The 26,639-nt window shown below is 45.8% G+C and overlaps 1 protein-coding gene across 1 annotated transcript in view; it reads right to left on the minus strand.

Moving 5' to 3' along the window:
• LOC131267132 (trypsin alpha-like) overlaps nucleotides 1-25,774 on the minus strand; it is a 48,930-nt gene extending 23,156 nt beyond the window's left edge. The window contains exon 1 of the mRNA XM_058269913.1: nucleotides 25,674-25,774. Coding sequence (XP_058125896.1) covers nucleotides 25,674-25,774 — 101 coding nt within the window. The remainder of the gene's footprint in view (nucleotides 1-25,673) is intronic.
• Between the last annotated feature and the right edge of the window lie 865 nt (nucleotides 25,775-26,639).

Consider the following 26,639-nt stretch of genomic DNA (forward strand, 5'->3'; position numbering starts at 1 on the left):
TTACTCTTAGATATTATTCGTTATTGTTTACTGTATTATTTGATAACAAAATCTACAAACAAAAAATCTTTAACAAAATATACCAGGCAACAATTAAAAATGGAAAAAATCTGAAGATTCTCAAAATGGAAAATTCGAGTGTTAAATAATTGGAAAAACTCAAGGAAAACTTGCCGCATGGATGGGGAGAGTTTCGATGTCGAGTATTAAAATTTCCATTCGAGCAGGATTATTGATGGATTGGTGCTGTGATTAAATTTCGATCCATTTCCCATGCAAGAGCTACAAGTGTCCATCAACGTGCGTGTGTCTGTTCTATTGGGTGCTCCTCTCAGCCTTTCCCTGGTTCATCCTCCGGAAAATGCAGTTTTTGATTAGGTTCGATTTTTTTTTGTTTCTGCTGCCTCGGTTCCCATTACTATTCCTGCTGCCATCCCGGAAATAGGGCGCAAAAGGCAAGCGTATAAAATCCAATTATGACCCAATTTCAACCTCATCAACATGTAAATTAAGCACACTGGTTGGAAGCGTCCGAGAGGAAAACCCTGGCCAGGACAAAGGCGACGCACCGAACCAGGACCTTTGTCCGAACCGTACGTCGCTGCCGTCCACCGAGGGATGGTCAGCAGAGAGTGGTAATTAAATTTTCAAAACCACTTCAAAACTCCATCGAATTAAACCCGATGGAAAGTCAGTCACGGTCGGTGCGCAATCGGTTGCAGTAACATTAGTTTCCGGGAACAGGCTCACATTCGGGCAATGCGTTCCCTTTTTTTGTTGTGGTATCTTTCGTGATATTTTTGCGGGCAGAATTCCGAATAGTTTGTGGAAAAGGAAAAAGGACCAAGCAAAAACCGACAGATTGACGAGAGATGGGCCTACATAATGGAGGCGGTTTGACCGTTTCTTCTGCCTCGGATGGTGAATGTATAGCCAAGTTTATTTTTGTATCACAGATTCTCCCCTTTTCAAGAGCCTTCCTATTAAATGTTTTCCCGCACGTTTCCCCCGAACGTTCCCGAACGTCCTGTTCCCCGCCCCCTTGGCCAGGCACATCCCGAATTGGTAACCATTTCATGGGGTTTCCGTGATTTCCGTGACACTTTACTGGCTTCCGAATGGATTTCAGCCTAAATTACTTTGGAAGCGGCCGGAGCCGTTCCGTGTCAAAGCCGGGTACGGCCAGGATTTCAGTTTTCCCCATTTTTTTTTCTAGATGATTCAATTCGTTGCCGAGCAGAGGCTTTCATTTCCGGTGGTACCCTCATCCCACCACCTTCCCCTTCTCGTGGTGGTAGGCAAAGGACGGAAAAATTGGGGCGCTGCTGGTCCCGAAAGGATTTCCTCCCGAGCCATTTTTCTCTCGTTTACTTACCCGACACTTTCCGGGAAAAAGGGAAACATGAAGGCCGTAGTAAAATGGATCCCGGTTTTGTGCCCGGAAAACACTTCTGCGACGTACCCCCACCGTAAGCCCCCGTACAGGGTATTTCTGGACAACTTTTTATTTTCAAAGGACCACTCGGATTTTGTTATTCATCGTGCAAAGATTTCTTTTTTGGCCTGTTTAAAAAGCAATTCTGAATCCTGTGCAAGGTTGCCCACATCCGTCTCGATACAGCTTGAGCTGAGGAGTTATTGTTGTTGTTGAAAGTCATCGCCGGTTTGAGCTCGTGCTTTCGCCATTTGCAAACGTGTCGCCACCGGAAATGTGTGGTCGGGGTTCGATTCGGCTTTCTCCCAAGAAGTATTGACCATTGGACATTCGTTTGCTACCAACGTCCATCAAACCGAGCTGGGAAACGCTTTTCTTCAATTTTAGTAACCGAATGCCCATCCAATCCCTTCTTTTGGACAATCTCTTTCGCTGTGGAAAATGTGGGTTTGCTTGATTCATTTCATTCTACATCGCAGTTGAATGACATCAATAAAGCACACATACCCACACAGAGACAGACACAACCACGAGTTAAGTCACATGAATGATTCTGAAGGACATTTATTCATCCGAAAGGACAGCTGGACATCTCGCCGGTAACTTCCGAGCGCGAGCGGCGAGTGGAAAGATAGTTGCATGGAAAATTAGTTGGTGTAAAAACGGACATCCCACTGTCCGGCATTGTTCAACCACGTTCGCTTGTCCAAGCGCTTTTCCGGCATTCCAAGCGAAGTTGAATTCCCTTTTTTTGTCACTCCCGAATAAAATAGCAAAATGTTTAATTTCCGCTCCGAGGAGGTGATGGTCCGTTTTGGCCGGGAGCTCCGAGATTGAGATCAAAAGGCCATTGCGAACGTCATTCAAGTTTCCATTCTTCGTCCGGAGAGCTGTCTTTCAAACACGTGTTTTTGGTATGACAGTTTATTTGTTGGTTTGTGTCACTCCTCTATGGTCTTGCTTTTTGGGGTTTTACTTTTTTCCACCACAAACCCTTCGTCCACGGGCAAGAAAAGATTGGACGGCTTGAACGGAATATCCTTTCGGTGCTGCAAAGCCACACTTACGGCGCGCACTGATTAAATAAATGACATCTAAATTATTTGGACCCAAGTCGCATTTTCTCTTGTCCCCTTCCCATTCAACTGGATCCACACCGGACACAAAAAAAGGGGTTGAAGATGTGTGTGCGCCGCTGTGTTTGTGTGCTTCTGACAAGTGCTTCGGGCTGTCATTTGCTCCCAAACGCCGGTCAGGCGAGTCGTCCTGGGCCCCCGGACGACGATGATTGAGGGTGATTTCTTTATGCACGCGCTCCGGATGCCTCGCCTGCGGCTACAACAATGAACACACACACACGCACGGGTAGGAAAAAAAAGCACTATCTAGGTCTAGGCAGGATACTCAAACAAAACAAAAAAAAACAACCTACTGGCCAGCGTAAGAAAATGCCACGTAATGGAAGCGAATGGGGCAAGGACTTTTACCGGAAATGAACGCCATTTTGCGGACCCATTGTGTGACCACCGATTAAGGGAGAGGAAAAGGCGGGGGTTGGCGGGAGGAAGGGGAGTTAGGGCTAACCGGAAACAAAGAAAACCATTTCGCCGTGTGGAGTGGATTTTTCTACGACTCCCCCTTCCCTCGAGTCCACCCAGCATTCCACCGCCGCGTGAGTGACACAAGGACCAACGCCATTTTTTCCCCCTTCAAATGGGATTGCCATGGTCTTCCAAACGCACGACGACACGCACTTTGTGCAGGAAACAACCGGGTGCCAGGGAAGGCAAAGGCAAGAAAAAAGGGTAAATTGTGCGAAGCAGTCACTCACAGTGGAAATGTGGAAATGGCCACCACCGTGGCGCTTGAAGAGGGTCAAGCTAAGAAATGTTGCCAACTCTAACACACACACAAACACACACAGGACCCTTATTACTAATAATAGCAAACGGTTGACCGGTTGTGCCGCAAGAAACTAATGGTGCTTTATGATAATGCGTAATGCTTGTTTCGTACTCGGGACGAATTCTCTAATCTTCAATCTCGTTTCTTTGTAAGCGAGCCTGAACGGGTGGAGCACGGGTGGGGTGGGGAGGAAAAGTGCAGACTCATACAATGCTGCGTGCGGTCGGTCACTTTGATTGACACTGGTTGGAGTTGGATTAGAAGTAAGGGTTCACCACAAAGGCACACAAAAGAGCCGAACCCTACATGGGTTCGGGGTTCTTGGGGGGGCGGGATATCTTACATCTTCGGTTTTTGTGCCGTTTTATACCAATCCATATCGGTAGAATGAAAGAAGTATTCCGTTGGGAAATAAATTAGATCACACGGAAGATGTACGGGTTCCGTTTTCGGCTAGCGGATTATCGAACCACTTAAGGAAGTGTAAAATGGAACCACATAAATGCTCGCGGGAATCTTGCTTTACACGCGAGGCTGATTAGACAAACGATCGAGGACAACGAGAGGTCCAACTTTGGGGAGCCCAAGTATCAGCCACGGCTACCATAAGTTTATTCAAATTTTAACTGATTTCAAAAGCGACGCAAAAGGTCACCGTTTATTGATAAATATTGGAATTAATTTACCATAGCGTTCCTGTCCGGATTTGGAAACGTGCCGTTGTTATTAATTACCATAAAAATAAAACAAGTGTGCCCTTGAACACTGACGGTGAAGTGTCTCTATCCAGCACTCCAACAGCCCGGAGGAACCAGGTAGAATACACCTCTCCTGCGAGCGAAAAACCCTCTTGCCCAAAGCAGCGTTTAACACAATGCTTCACCTTCTGTCAAAAGCCGGTACGCTTCCACTGTCAAATAACTCGTCAGTGTCAGGGAGGGCCCTTCTATATCTTGTGCCACTGGGGGTGCCGAAGGGCATGGCGGACGGACCCCGTTCGGCCATCATGATTTTGGACACGTGTCACTGGAACGCATACCCGCGCGCGCGATGGCTAAGCGAACTCTGCCTAACCTGACACCACCTTTTACGGACGGTTGAACAATTGGACGCCTACGCACCCCGGCCCGGGTTGGCCTCGGGGCATTTTGTACACCGGCGGTGCCGTATGGGATAGAGATATACACCGTGCGGCAACAGGCGGTGAACGCGTGATGGAAATTTTCCACTCGCTCAGGTTGCGACTTTGCGATTTTGGAGAGACAGCAACAACCGGCGGGATGGATCTTCAGACTCTTGTCGCACGGGAGGAGGGAGAAGAAGTGGTTATGGAGCGGCGGGACGAACAATTTGCATAAAATTATCGACTGCCAATCGACCTGCGGCGCGGTAACATCAATCTGATCAATCTGTCCCGTGCGTGTGCCCTTGACAGTGGACGACCGAATCGGGTTATTTTGTAGCGAAATGACGCGGCAGGTTGTTTATTCGGTTCGTTTAACTGTTGCGCTATGTTTTTTTTTGGTTCCTACCCAGGCGCAATTGGCCAGTCCACGAGCTGGCGCTCATTTGGTTCACAAGCCTCTGTTTGCTCTTATTGCTCAACCGTCGTTGCTGCCTCGCAACCGTTGCGACCTGACTCGAGTACCTCGCCCGTACCGACAAGTGTGAGCTGTCTTCAGCTCCAAACATGACAATATGACCTATTCACCAACGCAACGCTGGCGTTGCTACCTCGCTCCCCGCCTGAGGTCAGCTTTGCCTGGACGGTACCGAAGGGAGATGGCGGTGGTGGTATGTCTCGCAGGGGTTCTCGATTACCCCCAGAGGCTCATTTGCATCTGTACACATTTTACCGGCATTTGCAAGGGACACAAACAACTCATCTTCGCTGCCGTCACCGGCAGCAACCTGCACCGCTAACCTGTTGACTCATGGCGCGATGGCGTATAGACGTAGGGCGCGCGATTTGCCAACCACACACACACACACTGTGGCGAGTGTCCGGGTGGCGATAAAACCTTTCGGCGGAGGGCTGTCGCTGGTCAAGTGGAGCACAACCGAGTGGCCGAACTTTCCGAAAAATCTGAACGCGAACATTCGGAGCACGTACACGCGGCGCAGAGTTTCTGGAGGGAACTCTCACGGATGGATGGACGAGTGGCGAAGTTGGCAGCGTACAAACACAGCTTCCCGTCTATCCTATTCCCCGGAGGGGGTTTGGCCGAGACCAATCGAGATATCACGGTCCCCACGTTGACCGTCGGTACCAGCTTCCCACCGGTCCGGTGCGACCTTCAAAAGCTCGGAGGAGGGTGAGGAGAGAAACCTCAGCTCAGATGATGTACGGGCAAATATTGGCCGGTCGGGTACTTCGGCAGACGGTTTGTCAATAACACCAGGATGGGATAAACAAGCAATCCATCAGCAAACCACCATATCTCTCCGCACGCCGGACACCCGCCCGAATGTTCGTGGAGTCTATCGGCCCCAGTCTACGATATTTGCATTTTTAGACGAACCACGACTTAAGTGAATACAGTTGTCGATACATCATAAGTCAACAACATTCATCCCCACTCGAAATGCTGGTAGATCGATGGACTGTGCTGCTTCCGACTGGAGTGGTTAAGTTTGTAAAATTGACCATTGTTTTCATTCCTAGTCCGCCTTTGGAAGATTCAACTCAGAGGCGTAAATTATTAATTCCGAGTTATGTCATGAGTTATGGAGAATAAAAGACTGCGAGGATTATCATTCTTTTCAAAAACTTCACCAATTCTTTTCAATAACTCAACTTCAGGCTGAAGGAACATTCAAGTTCCCCTATAGGAACCCCTAATTTAAATGAATCTTTTGTCCGTACGCTACGGGGAAAGTCCTTGCCAGACTCTTCGGATGTTAATTAACAAGCACACTCCAACCAGCACACCTATCACTTCACAAACCGAGCGAATCAGCCAATCCATCAAAACTAAAAGTAAAACGAAATATCGCAACGCAATTCTCTGCAGACGAGGAAAGCGTGAAATGTCAATATAGGAATCTCTTCAGCCTGCCTGCTTGTGTCCCTCTCATCGCCGGTTGTATTTACAAGCAATCAAAGCAAACTCTGACCGTGCAAACAAATCCGCCCGCCCTGAGGTGTGTCGTTTTGCAAAAATCGTTTGACAGGTAAAAAAGCTCGACGGGGTAATAAATACTGAACCTGTGCAGCCATTCCACCCCTCCCAAGAGTTGGCAGCTGTCGGTGGAGATCAAGAGAAGCGGGTATGGTGGGTGCTGTCTTAGGCTCTGGAGCTGGGATGTGAGTATCTTTCCAAACCCGTCAGGTCGAGGCGTGTGAGGTTTGCAAAATAAAATAGCGCGTCGTGTGTTTACGTTTTCGCTAACGAACTGCAACCGTGCACCGCGCTAGTCCCACTCATCAAGAACCGAGCCCCTGCGTGGGTCATCGAAGACACCTTCCATGAGGCGTCCCCACCAACCCAATCCTTTCGCTTGACCGGGACGCGGCTGTCGGTGCACGATGAGTAACACACTTAATTGAAATTCAAACTTACCTTTCTATTGCGTCCGTCTGTGGCGTCCCGGAACCGACGCCGGCATGGGGATGGTTGGATAGGCGGCAGGAAGTTCCCAAGGTATGCGGCGGGGTGTCACGCTTGAGATTTGCATTCGGTATTAATTATTTATCGTATTTAATTACGGACGCGGCGCGCCCTCTACGTGGCCATAACAGCCACAACACTTGACGTGTCGAATCGCTTGCTTTGATGAGTAAGTATTGCGCCTTCACAAGTCCACTTGTTTACTTTTTCTTCAGGCCGAACTCGTACCGAGCCTGGTACGTACGTGCTGGTGGGTTTGGTGTTTTCTTGCTTGCGGCGGCATCGGCATCGTTTGCCGCAAACAGGGTGTGTCTGAACGTGACATTGTGGTTAAGCGATGTGTGGTCAGTCAGCCGATGAAGCACACGCCGCATTCGAGATGCATTTCCGTCCCCCGCCCGCCTGCCGCAGTCACCAAGCACCTGCTTGCCGGTGGTTAATTATTAATCAATCGAAGCCGGCCGGCGCCAGGGCTGCGGCATTTCAGAAACCCGGCACAACATCCCACGCCTCGTAAAGCAATCAGCATTTGTTCGATCTTTATTGGTAAACAGTTCACTCCGGCTGCGAAGCTTTTGGAGCCTGATGAGTTAATGGAAGAATAGCTCGGACAAATATTTGTGCAATCACTGTTGATACAACCTTTTTACTGTTCACAAATTTGACAGGTGACTTGTTCAAAGGGAAATAACTTAGCTTAACTTAATGTATAATAGGTAAGCCTCAGAAATATTATTTTTTCTTTGCTTTTGACAGCTTTAGCATTTTAATGCCGCAAGGATGAAGAAAGTAAATCTAGTGAGCAAGGCTGATTTCTATTGCAATGCGGCCACAACAACACTTTAATTACAATTAATTCTTTTAGACAATAACAAAACTTAACACTGATAAATGAATCACAATTGAAGAGGTTCGTACGACTTATGTAACCGGTACCGGTGTTTCGGGTTACTAAAATTCTATATTTGTATGAAACAAAGGTAATACGCAAGGTTTCTACTAGTTTGTTCCTGGTATTTTGTTCGAATTTTCATTTAAAGCTATCGCCTTCCTTCATACAGATAATTTTATCTCGTCGTTTTTTTGTTCATTATTCTACTTTCGTTAAATAACGCAACACGAATGGTACGGAAACACTGAAACAGATGCAAAAAGTCACCATCGCCCGGAAAGACTAAAATAGCACTGTCCATTAAAGAGGTAAACGTCTACTTTGATGCGCGTTATTATGCTATTCGTTATTTAGTGGTTTTGATAAATTCAAAACCAAGTTTAAATTTAATGCGAAGTAGCCGTTCCTACCCATTTTCAATAAGTATCCCCGTAGAGTTTGAAATGTTAATCTTAAGTGGCCAACCCGTGCCAGCAGTATGAAATGAATTGTTGTGCCGTTCATGCAATAATCTCCAAAGCAATCAAAACCTTCGCTACACATTAACATTAACGGCCGAGAGCAATGGTCTGAGAGGAAATTTTATAGAAACAGAAAACAATTGACAGCGATCCCATCGCGCGAACAATCTCTCCAGCATTATGTTTTATTTCGCCTCGTATATGCGAAGGCACCTCGCTAACCATTTTCCATATCGTTTACACCGCGCTGATGATGGGCCCTTTTTGGTTATCTTTCAAAGCCCTACCACCGTCAGCACCCGCCACCACCGTTTGGTTTTATAAAACACACCCTAGCCCTTCCTGCGTTATGCATCATCCACGCATTTTCATTTCATAAATAATGATCCTTTGTGTTCGAAGAATCGGGTCTCGGAAAGCGGGACCGTAAAAATAAATTATGATGCGTACCGACTGCCTGTGTGCACGCCGACGCGCCATCTTCCCATCCTGGGCGTGCCACCAGCCGAAAGCTAGAGCTTTTTCCGTCCCATTAGCCGGCCTAAATTAACCATAGCAACCAAATGTGCCAGCCAAGCGCTTTCCACCGGGCGGTTTGCTGCTGTGTTGTCCCTCGTGGAATGAATCACCACCGTCCGTTCCCTTTTTATCCACCTGGAGTGGCCCGCTTTTCGATCCCGCTTCGATCGATGCCGGTGGGTGTGCAAAAGGGGAGCATTATCACCATCAGCACATCATAAAACTAACGATAGAGCGGTGGCACATGTGCCCAAGCGGGGAAGTTAACTCCTCCATCGTATGGAAATGGTATTCGAGCGGTTGCCAGAAGTTGATATGTTGAAATCGGCTTTTCAAAAACGAAACCAACTCGAACCAATAATCATAGCGCGCGCCATCATGTTGAATGTTCTCGTGGGAGCGCCTGAGTATGGGGTTAATGTTTCGCCGAGCCTCACTCTCGTTCGATCAGGTACGGTGTCCGGTTCTGACACTGCTGCTCCAAAACAAATCTGGCACTCAAGCCGGTTATGAATCCTACAAAAGATAGAGAGAATGGCAGTGTTTAATCTTTATTTTCCTAGCGAACTAAATGGCAAAGGACATTAGGGACCGTTACCTTCTCCTCGGTGATAAGATAATGCTGCCGGAACCGATGGTGAACAGAGGCATAACTCTCGCTGTCGTCCGGTGTAGTTAGCATATAGGTAGCCGCTGGTTGGCATCTGTCCCTTTGTGGAGAAAAGGAAAAGGTGCAGCACATTGCCATGATTGTTATGACCGCCCGCTCTCCTGGGCGAGAAGTCGTTACCGTTTTTGGGCACCTTTATTTTCGCTCCGTGTGTGGATTACACCATCTTCCCGGTAGCGGAAGCGATCGTCCGGAAGCGATAGGTCGGTCGTCCTTCCGGGAATGCTCGCCCTGCTGAAACAATGCCGATGAGGACGATGACGATGATGATGATGATGGGGAATGCGATGATCGTTTCACCTCAAATCAGATCGACCGTCCCTGGGGCCAACCGTTTGTGACAATCTTCCCTTCGCTAAAGTGGTCGGAAATTAGTTTTCAAATGTAGTGTGCCCGCTGGAGCACGTCACAAGGCCACACCCGACCAGGCTGATGACGAGGCAAATTTTTCGCCCCGTTTTTCGCGGCGAAGGATTATGCATTCCGTTGGATGTATCGTCGCACTCAGCCCAAACCGGATAGGACCTGCCCTTTTACCGGCTGACCACCATTATCAAATAACATTAAAATAATTGTAATAAAAAAACACACACACCCAATTGCCTTAAATGCCCGTTATCCTGCTGCGTCCTCAACAAGGTGCGCTAGTTTCTACGCGATCGTAAAAAAATGCACAGTCAGCCTAGGTAACCCCACACGGAAGACGGTGTACGAAAAAGGAACAAGAACAACCTCACACTGTAAAACAACAACGTACCAGTGACCGACATCGTCCTCAACGTCGGTATGCTTTCGCGAGGGCGAGGTACACGTCGTTGTCGGGGCCAATTACAAAACGGTACCCATTAAATTATTAATCCATTCCATTTTTCACGAAATTATGGGTCTGTGAAAAATGATGATTACGACGCTCTCAGGCGTGCGCGCGAGCTCTCGAAATTGGGGTTTTTCCAACACACCCCAGGAAAACGCAATCCGGCCGCGAGTGCTCGGTCTTCGGAATGTTGTACCGAGATTATTGATAAGCACCGGGACAAGCACAAGAAGGGTCCTTAGAAAAACAAAGAGAAACCAAAAGGAATGAAAATTGTAAGGTTGGGGAAGGCGATATGGATACATATGACTAAATATTTTTAGTAAGTTTAGTAATATTTTTAGTAAGCACCGGATAAACAAGCTAACAAAAAGCCAAAAACTGTATTTAAAAAAAAATAAACTCTATTAAAAATTAAAGGAAAATCTGTTGTAGGGCCACATAATCATGAAAAACAGATGAATTGTCTTAACCGCATGTTTATTTTTCGAAACCACTGTTAAAATTCATTGATTTGGTTTTTGTGAATCAATAAACTTTTATTTTTAATTGACTAACAATACACATTTTAACTCATAATTATGTGTTTCGTTGACTTGCAATACAAATATTTTAAAACTATTTTTTACAGCGATTTGTTTTCCCTTGTTATTGAATAGAAATTGCAAAATGGCAAATGAAACATGGTGGAGTATGTTTCGCCCCACATAGCTCTAATTTACTCAAAAACTCACAAAAAAAAGCCTAGATTAATTCGTTTGGTTCCATGTTGTATCCTTTTTCGAAAAGGAAATATTTAACCTAACGAAGGTGTTAGCCATATCTGGTTTTTGAAATTTAGAAATCAACGGAAACAAAATGGATGTTTTAGAATTATTCATTCATTAGTTTAATGGTGTGATTATAACCACGCTAGAAGGCCATCAGGTCACCTAAGGAGGAAAAACTAAGGTGAAAAGCACCGATAAAAGATATCAGTTTTGCGCTGTTTGATTCATTGGATGTATTCTCTGTTTTCTTTTTCATGTTTAACCTTCTTTTACAACCATTGTTGGAGTTTTTATTTCAAGAACAATCCTCTTAATCTGATCACCGACAAAGCAGCCAGAGCCAAATCCATCTCGCTATTCAAGTTTTTCATTTGATTTTTCCCATCCCTCCCTTCGGTCTTTTGTGCGGGCACCACACCTTTTCATCCTGGCGTGATTTATTGCCCGCGATAGAGTTTTTCCTTTCCGGCTATCATTATTTTTCGTCAAAACAAACGCCCGCCACTGCTTAACGTTAACAATTTTCTTTCACTTTTCGACGCGCATTTCCATCATTAGAACCACCTTTGTCCGCCCTGTATTCGATTTGCTGCATGAATGGTAGCTAGTTTGTTACGGGGGTTTTTCCAAAGCAAAAACAGTGCGTCCCCCCGGCAAGTGCTCAACTTGGCGAGGATTTGAGTATTTTATTTTCACTGCTACCTTTCCAGAACCTGGCCCGCTCTTGTGCTTGAGAATCTCATTTTCCTTTCGCCGGACCGCCGCCCTAATTGAAGCTTTTTGTTTAGACATTCACGTGCTTCCACGACGCGAGTGCCAGCGTGAGGGGGAAAATTGGGTGCCGGGAAATTGCCACATCGTTTCATAATTCATGAGTCTCCCCTGTCCGCCAGGACGACGGCGGACGGTTTGGCTACGAGTTTCTTGTGCGCCCCACCCTCCCAGGACCCTTGGACCGCTCGGAAAAGAAATATTCATCATCCTAACGATGTCCATCTTTGTGTTTACTTTGGGGTGTGCGTTTTTTTTTTCTGCCGCCCATCACTTTCAGCACCGAACCGGCAGACCTCCGGATCATCTCAGTCCTGCTCGGCAGTAACCGTTTTGTAACGGGACGCATCTTCCACCACCGTTTGGCCAGTCTCCGAAGGGAAAGATTAGCTCTCGGCTGCCGGTGGAGTCCGTTGCGGAAGAAAAATTACGTGAAAGCGACAGGTCGTGGAGGGAAGCAGGGAATGTTGTCCATTCCGGAAGGGACCAAAGAGGAGTCCCAAGAGGACGAAAGAAGAGCTACGAAAAAGAAAATCACTGCGGTTCAGGCAAAGACAACGGCGCAGTTGACGAATCCTTCTCGCTTCGCCTGTAGATTATTTCGTTTGCAGGTTGTTCATGGTTGGCTTTTTTTTTCTTCATGCCAAGCCAACGGACAAACATTTTCCCAGCAGCATAACATCCCTTGACGGAGAGCTGGGGCGGAGGATTGATAAAGTTGAGCTCTTAATCAGGTTTCAACTAATTGCCGTAATTAAAATGTTGAATCGCTTGCATCAGTAATTAGTCAGTCAAAGGAAGAGAACCACAAAAAAACATCCTTCGAGAGGGCGCGGATACTTCCGGGAAAACTCCCGCCCCTCCCCCCAGCTCGCGAACCGGCTTGTTGCGGCGTGTGGAAGTGATTTTGAGTGGAAATAAATTGCCGGAAGATGATCGATATTTTCCTCCATCTTTTCCTTCGGGCCTTTCCTGCTGTCGGGTGGGTGGGAAAACACATTCCATCCCGTGCCGGTTTCCTTTTTCGCGGCTTTTCTTCAACTCCCCTGCACAGGGACGTCCCGAGGGAGGGGTGTACGATTACAGAACGTCGTGGGAGAAGAAACCATCGACCGCTCGGGGTCATCGACCAGAGAAGGGGCGGGACGAAGCTGGGAAAAGGAATTTTGATTAAAACTGATTTCAGTTCGCTTCATCTGTACCATTGGCACCCTCCCCACGGCCGCCTTCCGGCCGAAGAAATGTAGAATTTCCCATGGTCTAATGAGAGGCCGGCACTCGACGACCGGAGGACGGACGGGGCACGCTGTTTTGGTTTTGATATTCTAAGCTCGGATTACGTTGTTTTGCCAAGGCGTCGTACTAGCGGGAGCGAAAATGCCGGCAGTCGGGATTTGCATCCGGGAAAACTGAATTTCCCCGAGTGAGTGCGGAACATGGTCGCGCTCGAGCATAATTTACTCTTCGCTTGACCACACGGGACGCGCGGGAGGACGATGGAGATGGATGGAATTTCTAATTAAAATAGCAACCTAGCAGCTGCCCCGGTCCATCGACTGCAGCTCGGCCAGCGATGCAACGTGAGGCTAAAGGAAAATCGAGCTTTCCTCTTTTTTTTACCCTCCCTCAACCGCCGGAAGGATATTTATGCCGTTGGAATGGAATGGATAGGAAAATATGCTAAATCAAGAACTGGCCGATGGATTTGCTTTTGATTTCACCTTCCTGAGACAATGCACAACAGACAATTGAACGATGTTGATGAAATTGCGAGATAAATCCACCCCAGACGGTATGTGGACGATAGATTATGATGTATTTTGAAAGAATTAAAAAGCGCAGCGATGAATTCAATCAATCGTTTATGCTTCCAAAGCAACCGACGGCGATCGATTTCTTAATGAATGAAATATTGAGACTGTTCAAGGAAACATCCAAACTTACTGTCGAACATCAGCTCCATTTATAATTGATTATAGTTTTTCGGTTTATTGAAATTTCAAAAACTCCAAAGTAAACTTACTAAAATTATGACATTTTCGAATCAAAACCATACTCGTAAAACCGTCCAAAATGTAATATTTTTGTCTAACATGTCAAGGATTCTCACAACAAAATAAAGATGTACTGTATGGTGTATTAACATTTTTACAGTATTATTTTTTTATATTAACATTTTTTTAACGGTTTTACAATTTGACAAACGTACACTAAGTAATACAAGAGATTTAATCGATCCCGATAGTTGAACACACACATACAATATATTTTGCATAAAAATACAAGTATGGAGAACGAATGAGAAGCTTAAACTCAAATAAAACATGTTCCGTATAATCTGTGCTTTCTTAAAAGAATTTCTGGGCATTCCCCAAGGAAACGAAATGTTCTGGTAAAGAGTCATAAATAAGATTATTGGAATAAACTGTAAACTATCCATTTCATTTTATTCCTTAACCATTTTTATAGGAAATTTTTATTAATTTCTCGTCTTAAATAAAACTACAACATATACTTTTCTTGTTGAACATTGAAACATTTTTTTATAATTTTCGTTTCAATGCAGTAGATAGTTTTCTAAATCGGCTACATTTAGGACCTTTTCTAAGTTTCAGTAAAAAACACTATTTATAATTATTAATTTCTAATAAACATATACCATTTGCCATGTATTAAGAGGAAATCAGTCACCTTATCCTGAATTAACTTTCTTAAAAACTTAGCTTATCTTAATCTCTCGTATACTGAGCTCTGGCACATCGTCTTCAGGATCGTCATCCGCCAGACATATCGTATTTTTGTACGTAATTACAACTCCCTCACGACATACCTGTGGTGCAGATGTCATTCCACCACCGATTGAGGCAACCACTTGCACAAACCCAAAACCCAACGTGCGATCGTAAATTGCAGTTGCACTTGAGAGGTGTAAAGACTCGCCCCGACTCGCAGGGAAACCCCATCACAGTCTGCTTGCAGGATAACGACATCTTTATCGTCATTCCGCCTCCACGAGGCAAACAAGGAACCACCCCGTCAACAACTGCCACCGCGTCGGGATCCATTGTTATGGCAGGGTCCTCAGGAAAGGATAGTAAGAAAGGCAGAAAAATAAAGGACCCATCTCTCGACATTTCGTCGCGTTATTTTTTTTTCGTCATGCCCTCGTCGTTTGCAGCGCTAATTATCGGGACACCAGAATGAAACTTTTCCACATCGTCCACCATTCGGGCCAGAGGAAAATAAAACGGAATCAGACAAGCCACAGCCAGAGCGTTAAAGCTAAAACAAAGCAACGAAAGCGAAATCTTCCACTCTGCGGAAAGGATGGTATAAGGATACCGGTGCGAGCGTCCTTCGTGTCCCGTGTTTCTTTCGGGTGTATGTGCGTGTTCGGAAGCATAAGCGACCAAAAAACAATCGACTTAAGAGGATTTAGGAGACACCGGACAAGACGGCGCTCCGGACCGGATCCTGCCGTTCGTTCGCTCCTCTGCTAACCGTCATAAACTTTGAGCGTGTGTTATCTAATCTCGTTGAAATTTAAGAACCAGCTTTGCGCGAGCGTAGGGCAGGAAAAGGTGGAGGGGGGAAAGGGACGCGAAAAATAAAAGAACCTGACCGTGAGCCGCATTTGACGGGCATTATAAGGGGCGCCAGATTGGGAGACAAATCGGAATAAGTGCCCATCGTTTGTCACCAGCAGCAGAGGAACGGATGGGCAGATCAGGGGCGGGCCAAGCCGAGGCCACTCGGAGGTGATGGCGGACGATAAATGTCATCGGTGACAGTTGTCCTTATCGGGCGGGGTTTATTTTTTATTTTTATTTCCAATTTTTGTTTGCCTTTGCCCCGTTTAGTCATTCCACTTATTCTGCTATGAACGGTTTTCGGTCGGTCTTTCGTCGTGGGGTTTACGGAGCGCTGATCCTTTCGGACAAGGACGATTCGACAATCGAAATGCTCTTCTTCACTCGGTGGCTAACATTTTTGTCTTCCTCCTCTAGGTTTACGTTTACCAACCAGTTTATTATGAGCGCCTGCATCGCTGAAGCCGATGTATCGGAAGAGTATTCGGATCTGGCGGAACGGCGTCAGGATATCCTTGTGTATGTGTGTGCGTCAGTGTGCATATCCTAAATGCAGGCCGAAACCACACCGACACCCAACAACTGCCCGGGTCTACGAAACCTAATTCAATTAAAAGTCTAGACATTTCGACAAGTCGCCTATCGGTGGGAGGGAGGCTGTGGTGGAAGGGCGGAAATGGAACCACTGTCCCCGGGCCACAACAAATCTTCCACTGCTTCCTGGCCAATCGTATCGAGTTGCTAAAATCCAAAATCCTGGTGAATCCGACGGACGGTGGCCTTTTACGTTCATTCAATCTTAAACTAGGGCAGAGGGAAACGCAACGGAACGTTGGGGAAGCAATAAAAATTTACGTTATGATATCGTTTTAACATAAAAACCGTCACCGAGAGGGGAAAACCTCTGAAGAGGGAGCGAGAGGGGGACATGTCGACGCCAACCGACGCGGATCGGACACAACATTGGATGGTATTGGAATCCTTTGCAGAAGAGAAGGATAGGACACTTAAAAAAAGACACAGAGGGAGAGCTGGTAAGGAACAAGAAAGCAAAACAAAAAACTACACCCTCATCCCAAGAAGTGTCATTTTCATCCTGCGGAATGTCATCTGCAATTGTTTTGTCATCCGGCAGGGCAACCAACCACCCCACAAACCCTCCCACCGGCCACCTCCTGACGTTCGTAATTTGTTCTTTACGGTTTGAAATTTCACTGTTTCGTCCAAGTTTATTTTTATATTTTATTTTATTTCTGCCAAGTGCCACAAAAACTTCAGTTGACCATTTCCAAAGTTGCGAAAGAGAGAGGGACGGAGTTGGGAGTAAATTACTTTTTATCGCCATTTCGTTCGCTGTTGCGGGCGAACAATTGCGGAACCCCGAATGAACCACAGAGTAAGTTGCTAGCCAACTTTATTGTTAACCAAATTCTGGCAGTACAGTACTTTGGAGCAGGCTCGACGGAAAATTACACACAGACTGCAAATGGCACTCCCGTCGGTTTATTCGGCATTGCACTGCGCTATCAAATGGTTATTGCTGACCGTTACTTTTAATTTACCAATCACCTTCCGGTTATTGGATGTCATCGGTGGCAGAGAACGATTTTGAATTGACTAGACAGCTTAATGTTTGAATAATTTTATTAATTTTACACACTAGGCCAATTTTAGGAAATCTTTTAAAGATCTTATGGCAGTAAAGAAGGAAATGTCATACCATCTTGAGTTGCTTTTGAAAAGGAAAGTTATAAAATCGTTTTCTTTTCAATGGTCCTCGATTCGGTCGGGGTATGTCGAGCATCGATAAACAGATAAAAAAAATATGTGTACGTCAATTTGATGAAAATTATTAGCACGTGCTATCTTGAGTATTCAGAAATACAAATCTGAGGCAAAATATATTTATAATAAAAGTTTTAGCTTCGCCAAGGTTTTTTTATTATGGTTTACAAACTACACTTTTCCATCCGCTAGGTTGTAGAATAAAAAAAAAACATTCAAATCAAATGGTTTTACAATAAACCCCACACCTTGAATTGATTTGCATAATAATATTGTCTTCAGATAATGAGGCTTTGCCCATTCTTGACATAAAACCGTCAAACCGTCTGGTATGTATGTTTGACGATCATAAGTTCAAACATTAATCATGGCGGACTTGAACATTTTACGAACTAACGTGACTTTGAACCTCAAAGTTCCATCTTATCGGGTAATTTTAGGTGATAAATATTTAAATACTCCCCTTTTCCCAGCGACATCAAGTATGCCGCGTTTTCTGAAACGTTTTCTGAGCCCGCAAGCACCCGGAACAAAAGGGAGAAAAAAGGATAATTGACATCGAACCGAGACATTCCAGGTGATAGTTTCAGTTGAAACATAAAACGAACAGCAAAAAGGGTATCAGCTATTATCCGTTTCGTGTTGCCTCGGAATCGTCCGCAGTTGCCATTAAAAGCAGTGACAAATTAATGAACTGCCACTGGGGGAAAACGGGACCGACCGACGATGACGACGTCGATGGCGTTCTAGTTCTAGGGCCGAAAAACTGGGCCAAGTCACCTTGGCGGTCGGTGCTACCGAAGCGAAACGAACTATTGAAATTAAGACGAACAATTTATGCAAATTCCTCTCGCAGCGAAAGGGAGCAGCAGTTGGTGGGAGGGAAGGAATGAAACTAACTCGCCTACCATTCTGAATTCCTCCGGACATAGGCATTCAGGTAAGGGTACCGGCTCTGCCCGTGCCCAGGTGCGGGAACGAATGGCTTCCGCTTCCGCAGGCGGGTGTTCCGTTTTCTTTTCATATTTTTTTTTGCTTCGCCGTCATGAGGGAGTTTATTTAATTGCCGAATTTAAAATTCATAAAAAAGGGTACCCTTATGGTACGCCGGGACCAATTTCTCATATGTCCCCGAGTCGCCGAGCTGACGGCTGGCGCCGCTAGAATGCGCGTCGTTAAACCCCGGGCCGGCGAAGGGAAATCAACAAAGTGGCGAAGGAAGTGACGCCGGTGAGGCATAAGAAAAGAACGCAGCATAAATTCTTCATTCCAATTCCAACACCTTGCCCGCACGGGGTAGCGAGTGGTGCCGGAGTGTGTTTTACCACCCGGAAAGGAACGACCACACACACACACACACACCATACACACAAACACGTACGCAAAGCCCGTCAGCTGGCAGCTCAAGAATTCTTCTCCATCCTTTCTTCACGAGAGCCGGTTAAAAGTTTGACGGTCGCGCTCCCCGGGGCCATTGAAGCTATTTGATGCCTCTTCTCGCATCGCCTAACACTCGATGAACGTAATGAGCTTCCTTCCAGATCGGGCCTGGAATACGGCGAAGACGGTGACGTGGAGCCGCACCGCTCCGTTTCGTAGGTTTAATGAAACATACACATTTTATTTTAACGCCACCCGATCCCCCACGAGCATTCCCGGTACATTACGTGCCATGCTATGGCTGGTTAAGTGAACGTAAAGTTTTCTCCAATTTTGAATTATCCTTACTTTGAGCTTGAAAATGTTTCGCAGAGCAGCCATCCCGATGGAGAGGGTAATTTATGAATCCTTTTGTTGTAGGGCATAGGGAACGACGAAAAGTGTGTCTTTGGAATTTTGGGCAAGCTGGGTTTGAGTATCGTTGTGAAACAATAGAAAACAGTTGTTTTGAAAAGATTCGCTTCAGAAGAAATGTTGTACATAGCTTGAATTGAAAAATACCATTCAATTAATAAATTCATTGGCATAAGCATCAACAAAAAACGAACCTTTAACCAGAAAACGAAGCGCAAATATCAAGCATGTATGATGCGTTAGTAATTCGTAAATTCTAAAAAACCTTCGACTCTCTAGATCTACTTCTTGCAACAGGTAAACTTTTTAAAAAAAACGTAACGAGAGTGACTCTTTAAACAATCACTCATCAAAGCCGTTCACTTGGAAAAATATAAATAAAATTGTCGTTTTACAATAACTAAAATAAAACCTTCAAAACTTTCTATCAGGTTTAAATATGCACTGACCATTTACAGAAGTTTTGGTAAGAATACATTTCTACAAAAAAATTAAGTAAAATCATTTCTATAATAAAATTTCCCCAAAGAATTTATCATGGAAAAGATTATTGAAATGATTAAAACGGTGCAACCAGCAAGTAAATAAGTATTTTATGCTAAACGACTCCGAACGGACATCTACGGGTTTCGTGTAAAACTTTAAAATTGGTAATTTCAAAGTTATACCCACGAACATTGGTCGATTATGAAGGATGAATCACAAGAATAATATCATTGGTTGATCGATTGTTGACTTTGATTAATAATGCATTAGATTGATTGGATGGCACTTTTCAATTAAAAAAGGATAAATCTGCGCCTCAATTGATCCTGGGAAAGTTTTTGGATAAGGGTGGAGGGTATATCTTTGAAAACCTTTGCACCAGAAAAAAAAAAACATAATTATGAACTAAAAAGGTGGCTAAAAGGTGCTACGTGCGTGGGACGACGATTTAACTGGGTCCCTTTAAATAAGGAGCCCACATCTACCGTCCCGTTTCTCACACGGATCTTAAAGGTAGCTTAAAGGAGCTTCTTTCTTCGGGATTGTACCCGTGCCACAGCTAGTTTGCGACATGATCCGTCGCACGCATCTTGGTTTTCCTTCCTTTGTTTCCTTGATCTCCTAGGATATATCGTGGCAGGAGGTTAAGCTGCGAGGTACAAACAACCAACCTTGTCTGTTACCAAGGACTTCATTGATGGCGACTGCACCTTTAGCAAGTTGGACAAAGATTTGTGAGGATGTTTGCCTCCTTTATGGTGGGATGCAGGCAGCGGGAAAAGAACCTAAAATGACGCAAGAGAATTAGAGGTCCCTTTAAACGCACGACCTGCTTACCCAGGTTCCCAGGACATGGACTCCCGAAGGACGGAAAGTTTTCCCACCGATTCTTAGCGCTCCGCCCAGGATCGAAGCAGTTCATCTTCACTTTGTGAGCCACCGATGATGTAGTCGATCCGATTGCCTACGTTGTGTGTCGTGCGTTCACTCCGTCGTTTCCATTGTCCTGCCGATTCTTGTCGATGCTGCCACCTTCCATCCAAAGAAACCCGGCCGCACCGGTTTCTGGTGTGTTTGTTATCCGTTTGTGTGCTTGCACCCCGTTGTTCTTGTCCTCCAGTTTTCTTTGATCCTTAGTTTCCTCGTGCTCACCATCGATTCGGGACACACTTTTTGTGTGATCCTTCGGTTCTGCCCTGTCCCTTGGTTTCCTTGGAGATTGCAGGTGCTTTACCTCGAAAACCCGGCAGCAGCAGCACGTGGGAAAATTAACTTTTGGCGCACTTTTCCTCCAGCCGGTTTTTGCTCTCCATAGAACAAGGACATTGGTCGATTTTTTTATCCTCTGGGTAGGTTCCTCCGGGTTACCAGGCTGCACACGAGCCAAGGCGTAGTTGGAGAGGAATAAAAAAAAAGATGGGATAAAAGCGTACACTGGTTCTGGGGAAATTGGTTCCTACGGTTGGTTCCAAGGATTGCGATTCGAGATATCCTTTCCATCGGATCCGACTCCGGAGTGCAATAAATCAACGGAGCGACGGTGCCTCGAGTCTTCTGATCGAAAAATACAACGATACAGATTAATATACTACCACCCAGACGGCAGCAGTTGTTGTGGTCTTCCCGCTTTCGGGACCCTTCCAGAGCCCGGGAAGAATAGATAAGATAGCACGAGAATGGGGTTTTAATACGCTCTCGATGCCGGAACGATGCAATCTTGAACAAGCTTCCTTTTATCTATCGGTCATGTTCTTCCGGCGAAAGTTATGACATCCGACGCCCGCACATTGGATGCATCCGGGAAAAAAGGCTGGCTATCGGAGGATAATATCAATTTATGGATTAATAAATATGTCGCCTGGTGTACCGTCGCTAATGGACTATGATTAGCGAAAGGGAATGACAAAAAAACATACCTTTCTATTGATATCCTTTTGGAATTTGAGTTTTAGATACTAAGAACTTTAGTGATTACCTTTTTACATTTTGGCAATAACGTATTGTTTTTATGTTTTATTTTATGATGTAAATATTTTCTAAAATGATTTTCCATTTTCTTTTTGCAAAAATCCTATCACTTGGGTAATGGAATATTTGACCCTCCGTCGAATGTGTTCTCTTCCACACCCTCTCCATCGGGCTTCCCTACTGCCGGGTACGATGCAATCCAATTCCTTTCCGGCCAGTTGACAGTTATGATAATTTATGATACACCAACTCCCGGGGGTCATAAATGTGCACCGATTTATTGTTCTACACACCGCATCCCTTCCCGTTCATTCAAAGCACAAGCACACGCGTGTAGTTGCAGCTCTGTCCACACACAAGGTCACATTTCGAGGTGCAGTATGGAGTCAGCTCTCGATTGCCCTCCTCCGTACAATTCCCGCACCCGAAGCCATCGACACTTTATTTTGATCGAAAATGTCGAGCGGAGGAACGTAACTTGAGCGTGGGCAATAAATTTGGTGTTGCATTTCGTAGCATGCATTATGTAGCTTCTCGGTGCAGTTGCAGTACGGCATTGACGAATGCACCCGCTACGAACCGTTTCGTTGGACGTCGGACGTCGGGATAGGGACCGACCGCGGTGCACAATCCATCAAATGATAATTTTATAGCCCCGAGGATGAAATGGAAAATCGGTGCCATTTTTTATTACACCCCGGGCAAAGGTTAGAACCAACTTTGCGTGCGAAGTAGATCCAATGTTTGTTTCGAAATGGAACGAAATGGTGGTTGGTAGAGGAAGCTTATCAGGTGAATATAAATTGAATTACAAATTCAATTCAATTCCCCAGCAATGCACTTGCTTGGGCGAATTTTGACACTATCTAAATTAATCTGACACTTGTATGGCAAAAGTTTTCCATCAACATTTTTGTTTGGTATCAGTTTTAGTTCAAAAATAGGGTCTATTTAATAAAACTTTTCTGGAGAGGAAAGAGTTTCGGGGTTCATACCAACAATTTGTACTTTGATAACAATTCATTACCCCCTCTGGAAGGATGCTCCAGAAGAATGGAGGGAAGACTTGGCATTGTAAGTGAACAATATCTTCTTTCCAACCCCTTCTCACGTACAGTTCGGTAGGATTGTCACGAAAACCCTGTGCGAACTGGGTGAAGAATTCCATTCCTCTCCTTTGTTGGGGCTTCCATTGCAAAACACACTTTAAGAACACAAAACATTACGCTGGGGGGAAATGGGCAAACAAATGAGCACCCATATGGGCTCGCCAAATCGCGCCCGGCCCATCAAAAGCACGACCGTACAAATTACAACTCATTTTCATTTCATGCCGTTTTTGGAAGCCAAAAGCATTCTTCCCGTTCACCTCCTTTGGAAGGTACAATTTTCGAGCGAAAGGATGGATGGTTCCAAGGACGGGGGGATGGGTGGCACAGGAGGCAGGAAAGACACATTATCCTTATAGCTCCGTCGAAGTTGTTGATATGTTTTGGAACGTGGAGTTTTTTCCCTCCTTCGCTCTGCCTTGCCGAAGCTGTCTTTCCCCTTTTCTAATCAACTACAATAAACAATAAAGTTTCTATAAATTAGATTGCTCTAACGCGTGCCTTCAACGTGCCAACCACCCGCGTCTCTGCCCCTCCGCTGGACGAGGGGGAGGGAAAACAAGCATCAAGCATCGAAATTAGAACTTCACCCGAAAAAACCACCCGGTCGACGGAAAAGTTTTTGGGTGCTCCATATGATCGTTACCCCACCACCCGGTTGCAGGATGGAGGAAATTTACGCTTCACAGGCTCCGAGAGAGTTAGCACCCGAGGCCGGATGAGAAATGGCAGACAATCTCTCCCTCACCGGAAAGGGTGACCCGAAATGTGTCCCTGAATGGGACGAAAATTCCTTCCTTCAGTGTGCTGAAGTGAAAGAGAGAAAGAGAACGTGAGAGAAGGATAAACAACAAATAATATATATTTAATGAATCATACAAAACGATGCCATTGTGTGGGGGTGGAAACGGGGGAGTAGCTCGTAATGGGGTTGTTGCGGGGAAGGCAAACACAAACCAGAGCCAGATACAAAAATGAACGAGAGCAGAGGAGGAAGAACCAACAGCAAACCGAAAAAAGAAGCAGTTGAAGTAAACGTATAAATATGTGAGCACTTATGATGGGAGTATCGAGGGGAGGGAGGTGGGTTACGGGTGGGCCCGATGATAAGCTCGGCCCCGGACGGAAAGGTGCCCGAAGGAGCGGGCGACGGCGGCGGAGTTGGTTTTGCGCTCTCGAATGCGAGAATTGGTCCCGACGGTAGCAATCCGGCGAAAAACCGGGAGGACAATGTGTTCGCATGATAAAGCGTTTCCCATTTGCTGCACAGCACACTCCACCAGAGCATCCGCCACCCCCCATTCCTTTCCTCTCGAGGGGAGGATGGTGGATTTTTCCGCCCTCCCACCGCGCACCGAGTTTTGCACGAGTTTTCGCGTGTTTGTATAAACGCGAGTGTGTTTAGGAAACACGTCATAACCTCCACCAGCGGGCGCGGCCGTGTTCGGTTGCAGTTGCCTCTCCCGGGGGAGTGGGAAAAATCGGCGCAATGAATTATGGAAACGGAAACAAAACGGAAAAGCACCGAAATGGGAATCGCAACCGTGGTGGAGGCTTTTTTCGGCGATTTTCCAAATAACAGCAGCAGAAGCAGTCCGGGACGGAGGCATACGCCGAACTGGGTGCGGGTCGTTGCTAGTGATCCAACTTCCCGTCACCCAACCAAGCGGTATGGCGGTGCTTCCTGAACTCCAGAGCAGAGCGCAACGGCAGGCAGGCGTACAAAAATGAAAGTTTTGCAACGATTTTGAAACTTTTCCTCCCAGCCTCCGACGGGGCCGGGATGGAAAACAATCCCACGCTCGCCAGGCGAATATATGACACTTCTCGACGAAGTGTTTGAGTGTGCGTGTGTGTACGTGTGGTGCCGAGTTTGGAATAAATTAGATAACATAAATAAACTGGTGTAATTTAAAAGTACACTATTGTGCTTAACTCGATCCTTCTTCTCCGACGGGGGGCTCTTGGGTGCTTCCATTCTGCTGTTGTGCTTCCACTTGTCCTTAGAAAGGAAAAAATAAAATAAACCAAGGTTAAATCTATGAACAGCAATTTCCAGCACAACCTTACAACAGGAATCCCATCTTGAACGTGGGGTGCCGGGGAATGGTACGGCCCTTGCTTATCGTTAATGCAAAGTACGGAAAATATTTGTCATACCGTGAGCCTCCTCCCGGTGCGGAGAAGAACTATAATAGTTCGTTCGAGTGCGATGGAATAGGTTTTTATGGGGGATCTGCTGTATGGTTTTCCCTGCTCGGATTTCCCCGCTCGGTGTTTAAAGGCGAGTATCGTAGCGAGAACGAGCAACACTAACTCCTGGGTCATTATGATAAATATAGGAAAACCAACCCGCACGCCCGGTTGGAGAATGGGACCCGAGCTGGGCATAATCCTTTGGTTCCGAAAAGGTGTGTGGATCCATCGGCTATGAAAACAAAAAAAAAAAGAAATAAAGTGTCACCCGGGTACACTCCAACACCGGTGTGGTGTTAATAATAATGTGTATTTTTGGCCAGATTAGAGAGGCTTAGGTGACTCATTATTTTGCCGCCCAGTGATGATGCTTGCGTGTGTTTTATGAGCCTGTGTGTGTGTAGGCTTCACACTCTATCGTTTCGGGTGACATGTATCCTTCCTTAGCGATTGCCGGCTAGATAAGCTGCCGCAATTATGGTAATTTCCTTCGCTGCGGGAAATGGATGATAGGCTCGTGGTAGTTTTGTACTAATGGCGAACGGGAGGAGCTAGGCCCAAGACACACCAAACATCCTTCCGCCCGGGAGAGGGAATATAAAATTCCGGCCCGATTTACGGACATCATTTGTGCGAAATACCGGTACCCATCTCGCTTTGGAGGGCATTAGAATGAAAGAGATGATGGGGTTTGGCATTTCATGAAAGAACGTTTTAAACAGTTCGAACAGTTTTCGGTAGTTGAATGAATCGACCGCGAGAAGGATCCTTGAGTTGTCCTAAAACGAAGAAAAAATAGTTAAAGTTGTTTAAAATAGGTTGTTCACTCTCTAAGTACCTTTTGAAAGCAATTTTTCTCACCGATCCTCCGTGAATGAACAATAAAACTGCACTTACATTTCACTATAAATGATGTAGCACTGCAGATCCTTCTTGCTGGTGGATGCTGGAAAGACGGCCCCTGGACACCTTGTTGTGCGAACGTTGTGCACTATCATACTGAACTCTTTCATCCACCTGGACACCTGGAAGCAACCGACTCGAAACTAATGCGTCCGTCGCCCGGTGTGGTGGTGTGCAAGCAGAATAAATGTCATCGCCGTACATAAATCATCATTACGAGATGAGACGTCAGACGCTGCACCGAACGGAAAGGGCCAATTCTGCAAAGGTAGGTATTACTTGCCGGCGAATGTGGTGGCAGCACCAGAAGTACACACGACCACAATTTGTATTATCATTGCACACGGGAAGATGATGACGAGACTGAAATTCCTTTCGACACCACACGCTAGCAAGAAAGATTATTCTACGGGACATTAGGAGCAGACTGCTGTCCCGCAGAAGTGCTGATGTGTCCCTCAATGTGTCGTTTTCATCAGCACTTAGCGCGTGCACCACAAAAGCACCCGGGTGATATCCGGGTGTTTCGCATCGGTTGTGAAAGCGCGCTTAGGAAGGAACATTCGTTGCTGCTCATCAGCAAATGGTAACAATCGTTGGATCGAATCTTTCAAGCACACATCTTCAAACCACTCTTCTGGAGCGCAGGAGGAACACTTTCCGGGACTTTGTTGATACTGTGAAGTCCTTGAGCGTCCCGGTTTTTGCTAGGCGGCCCTCTTCTGTGTGCACGTGTGTTCGTCCTTCCTCCGTTTCTCTCGTGGCTTTGTTTTTATGTCATAAATATAATAACATAAATTCTCTCCTTTCTTCGCCCCCAGGTCCAGGTCCTTCGTTCCCGTAAGGGTGGCATAATGGGAAACACAACACTTCATTCCCATTCCCGCCGGTGCCTTCTAGCCTGGGAGTCACGGGAACACACGGTTTTGCCCCCGGGGTAACGTCACGCACGTCGTTCCG

The sequence above is a fragment of the Anopheles coustani genome, chromosome 3 (genome assembly GCF_943734705.1).
Source record: "Anopheles coustani chromosome 3, idAnoCousDA_361_x.2, whole genome shotgun sequence".
Taxonomy (NCBI): domain Eukaryota; kingdom Metazoa; phylum Arthropoda; class Insecta; order Diptera; family Culicidae; genus Anopheles; species Anopheles coustani.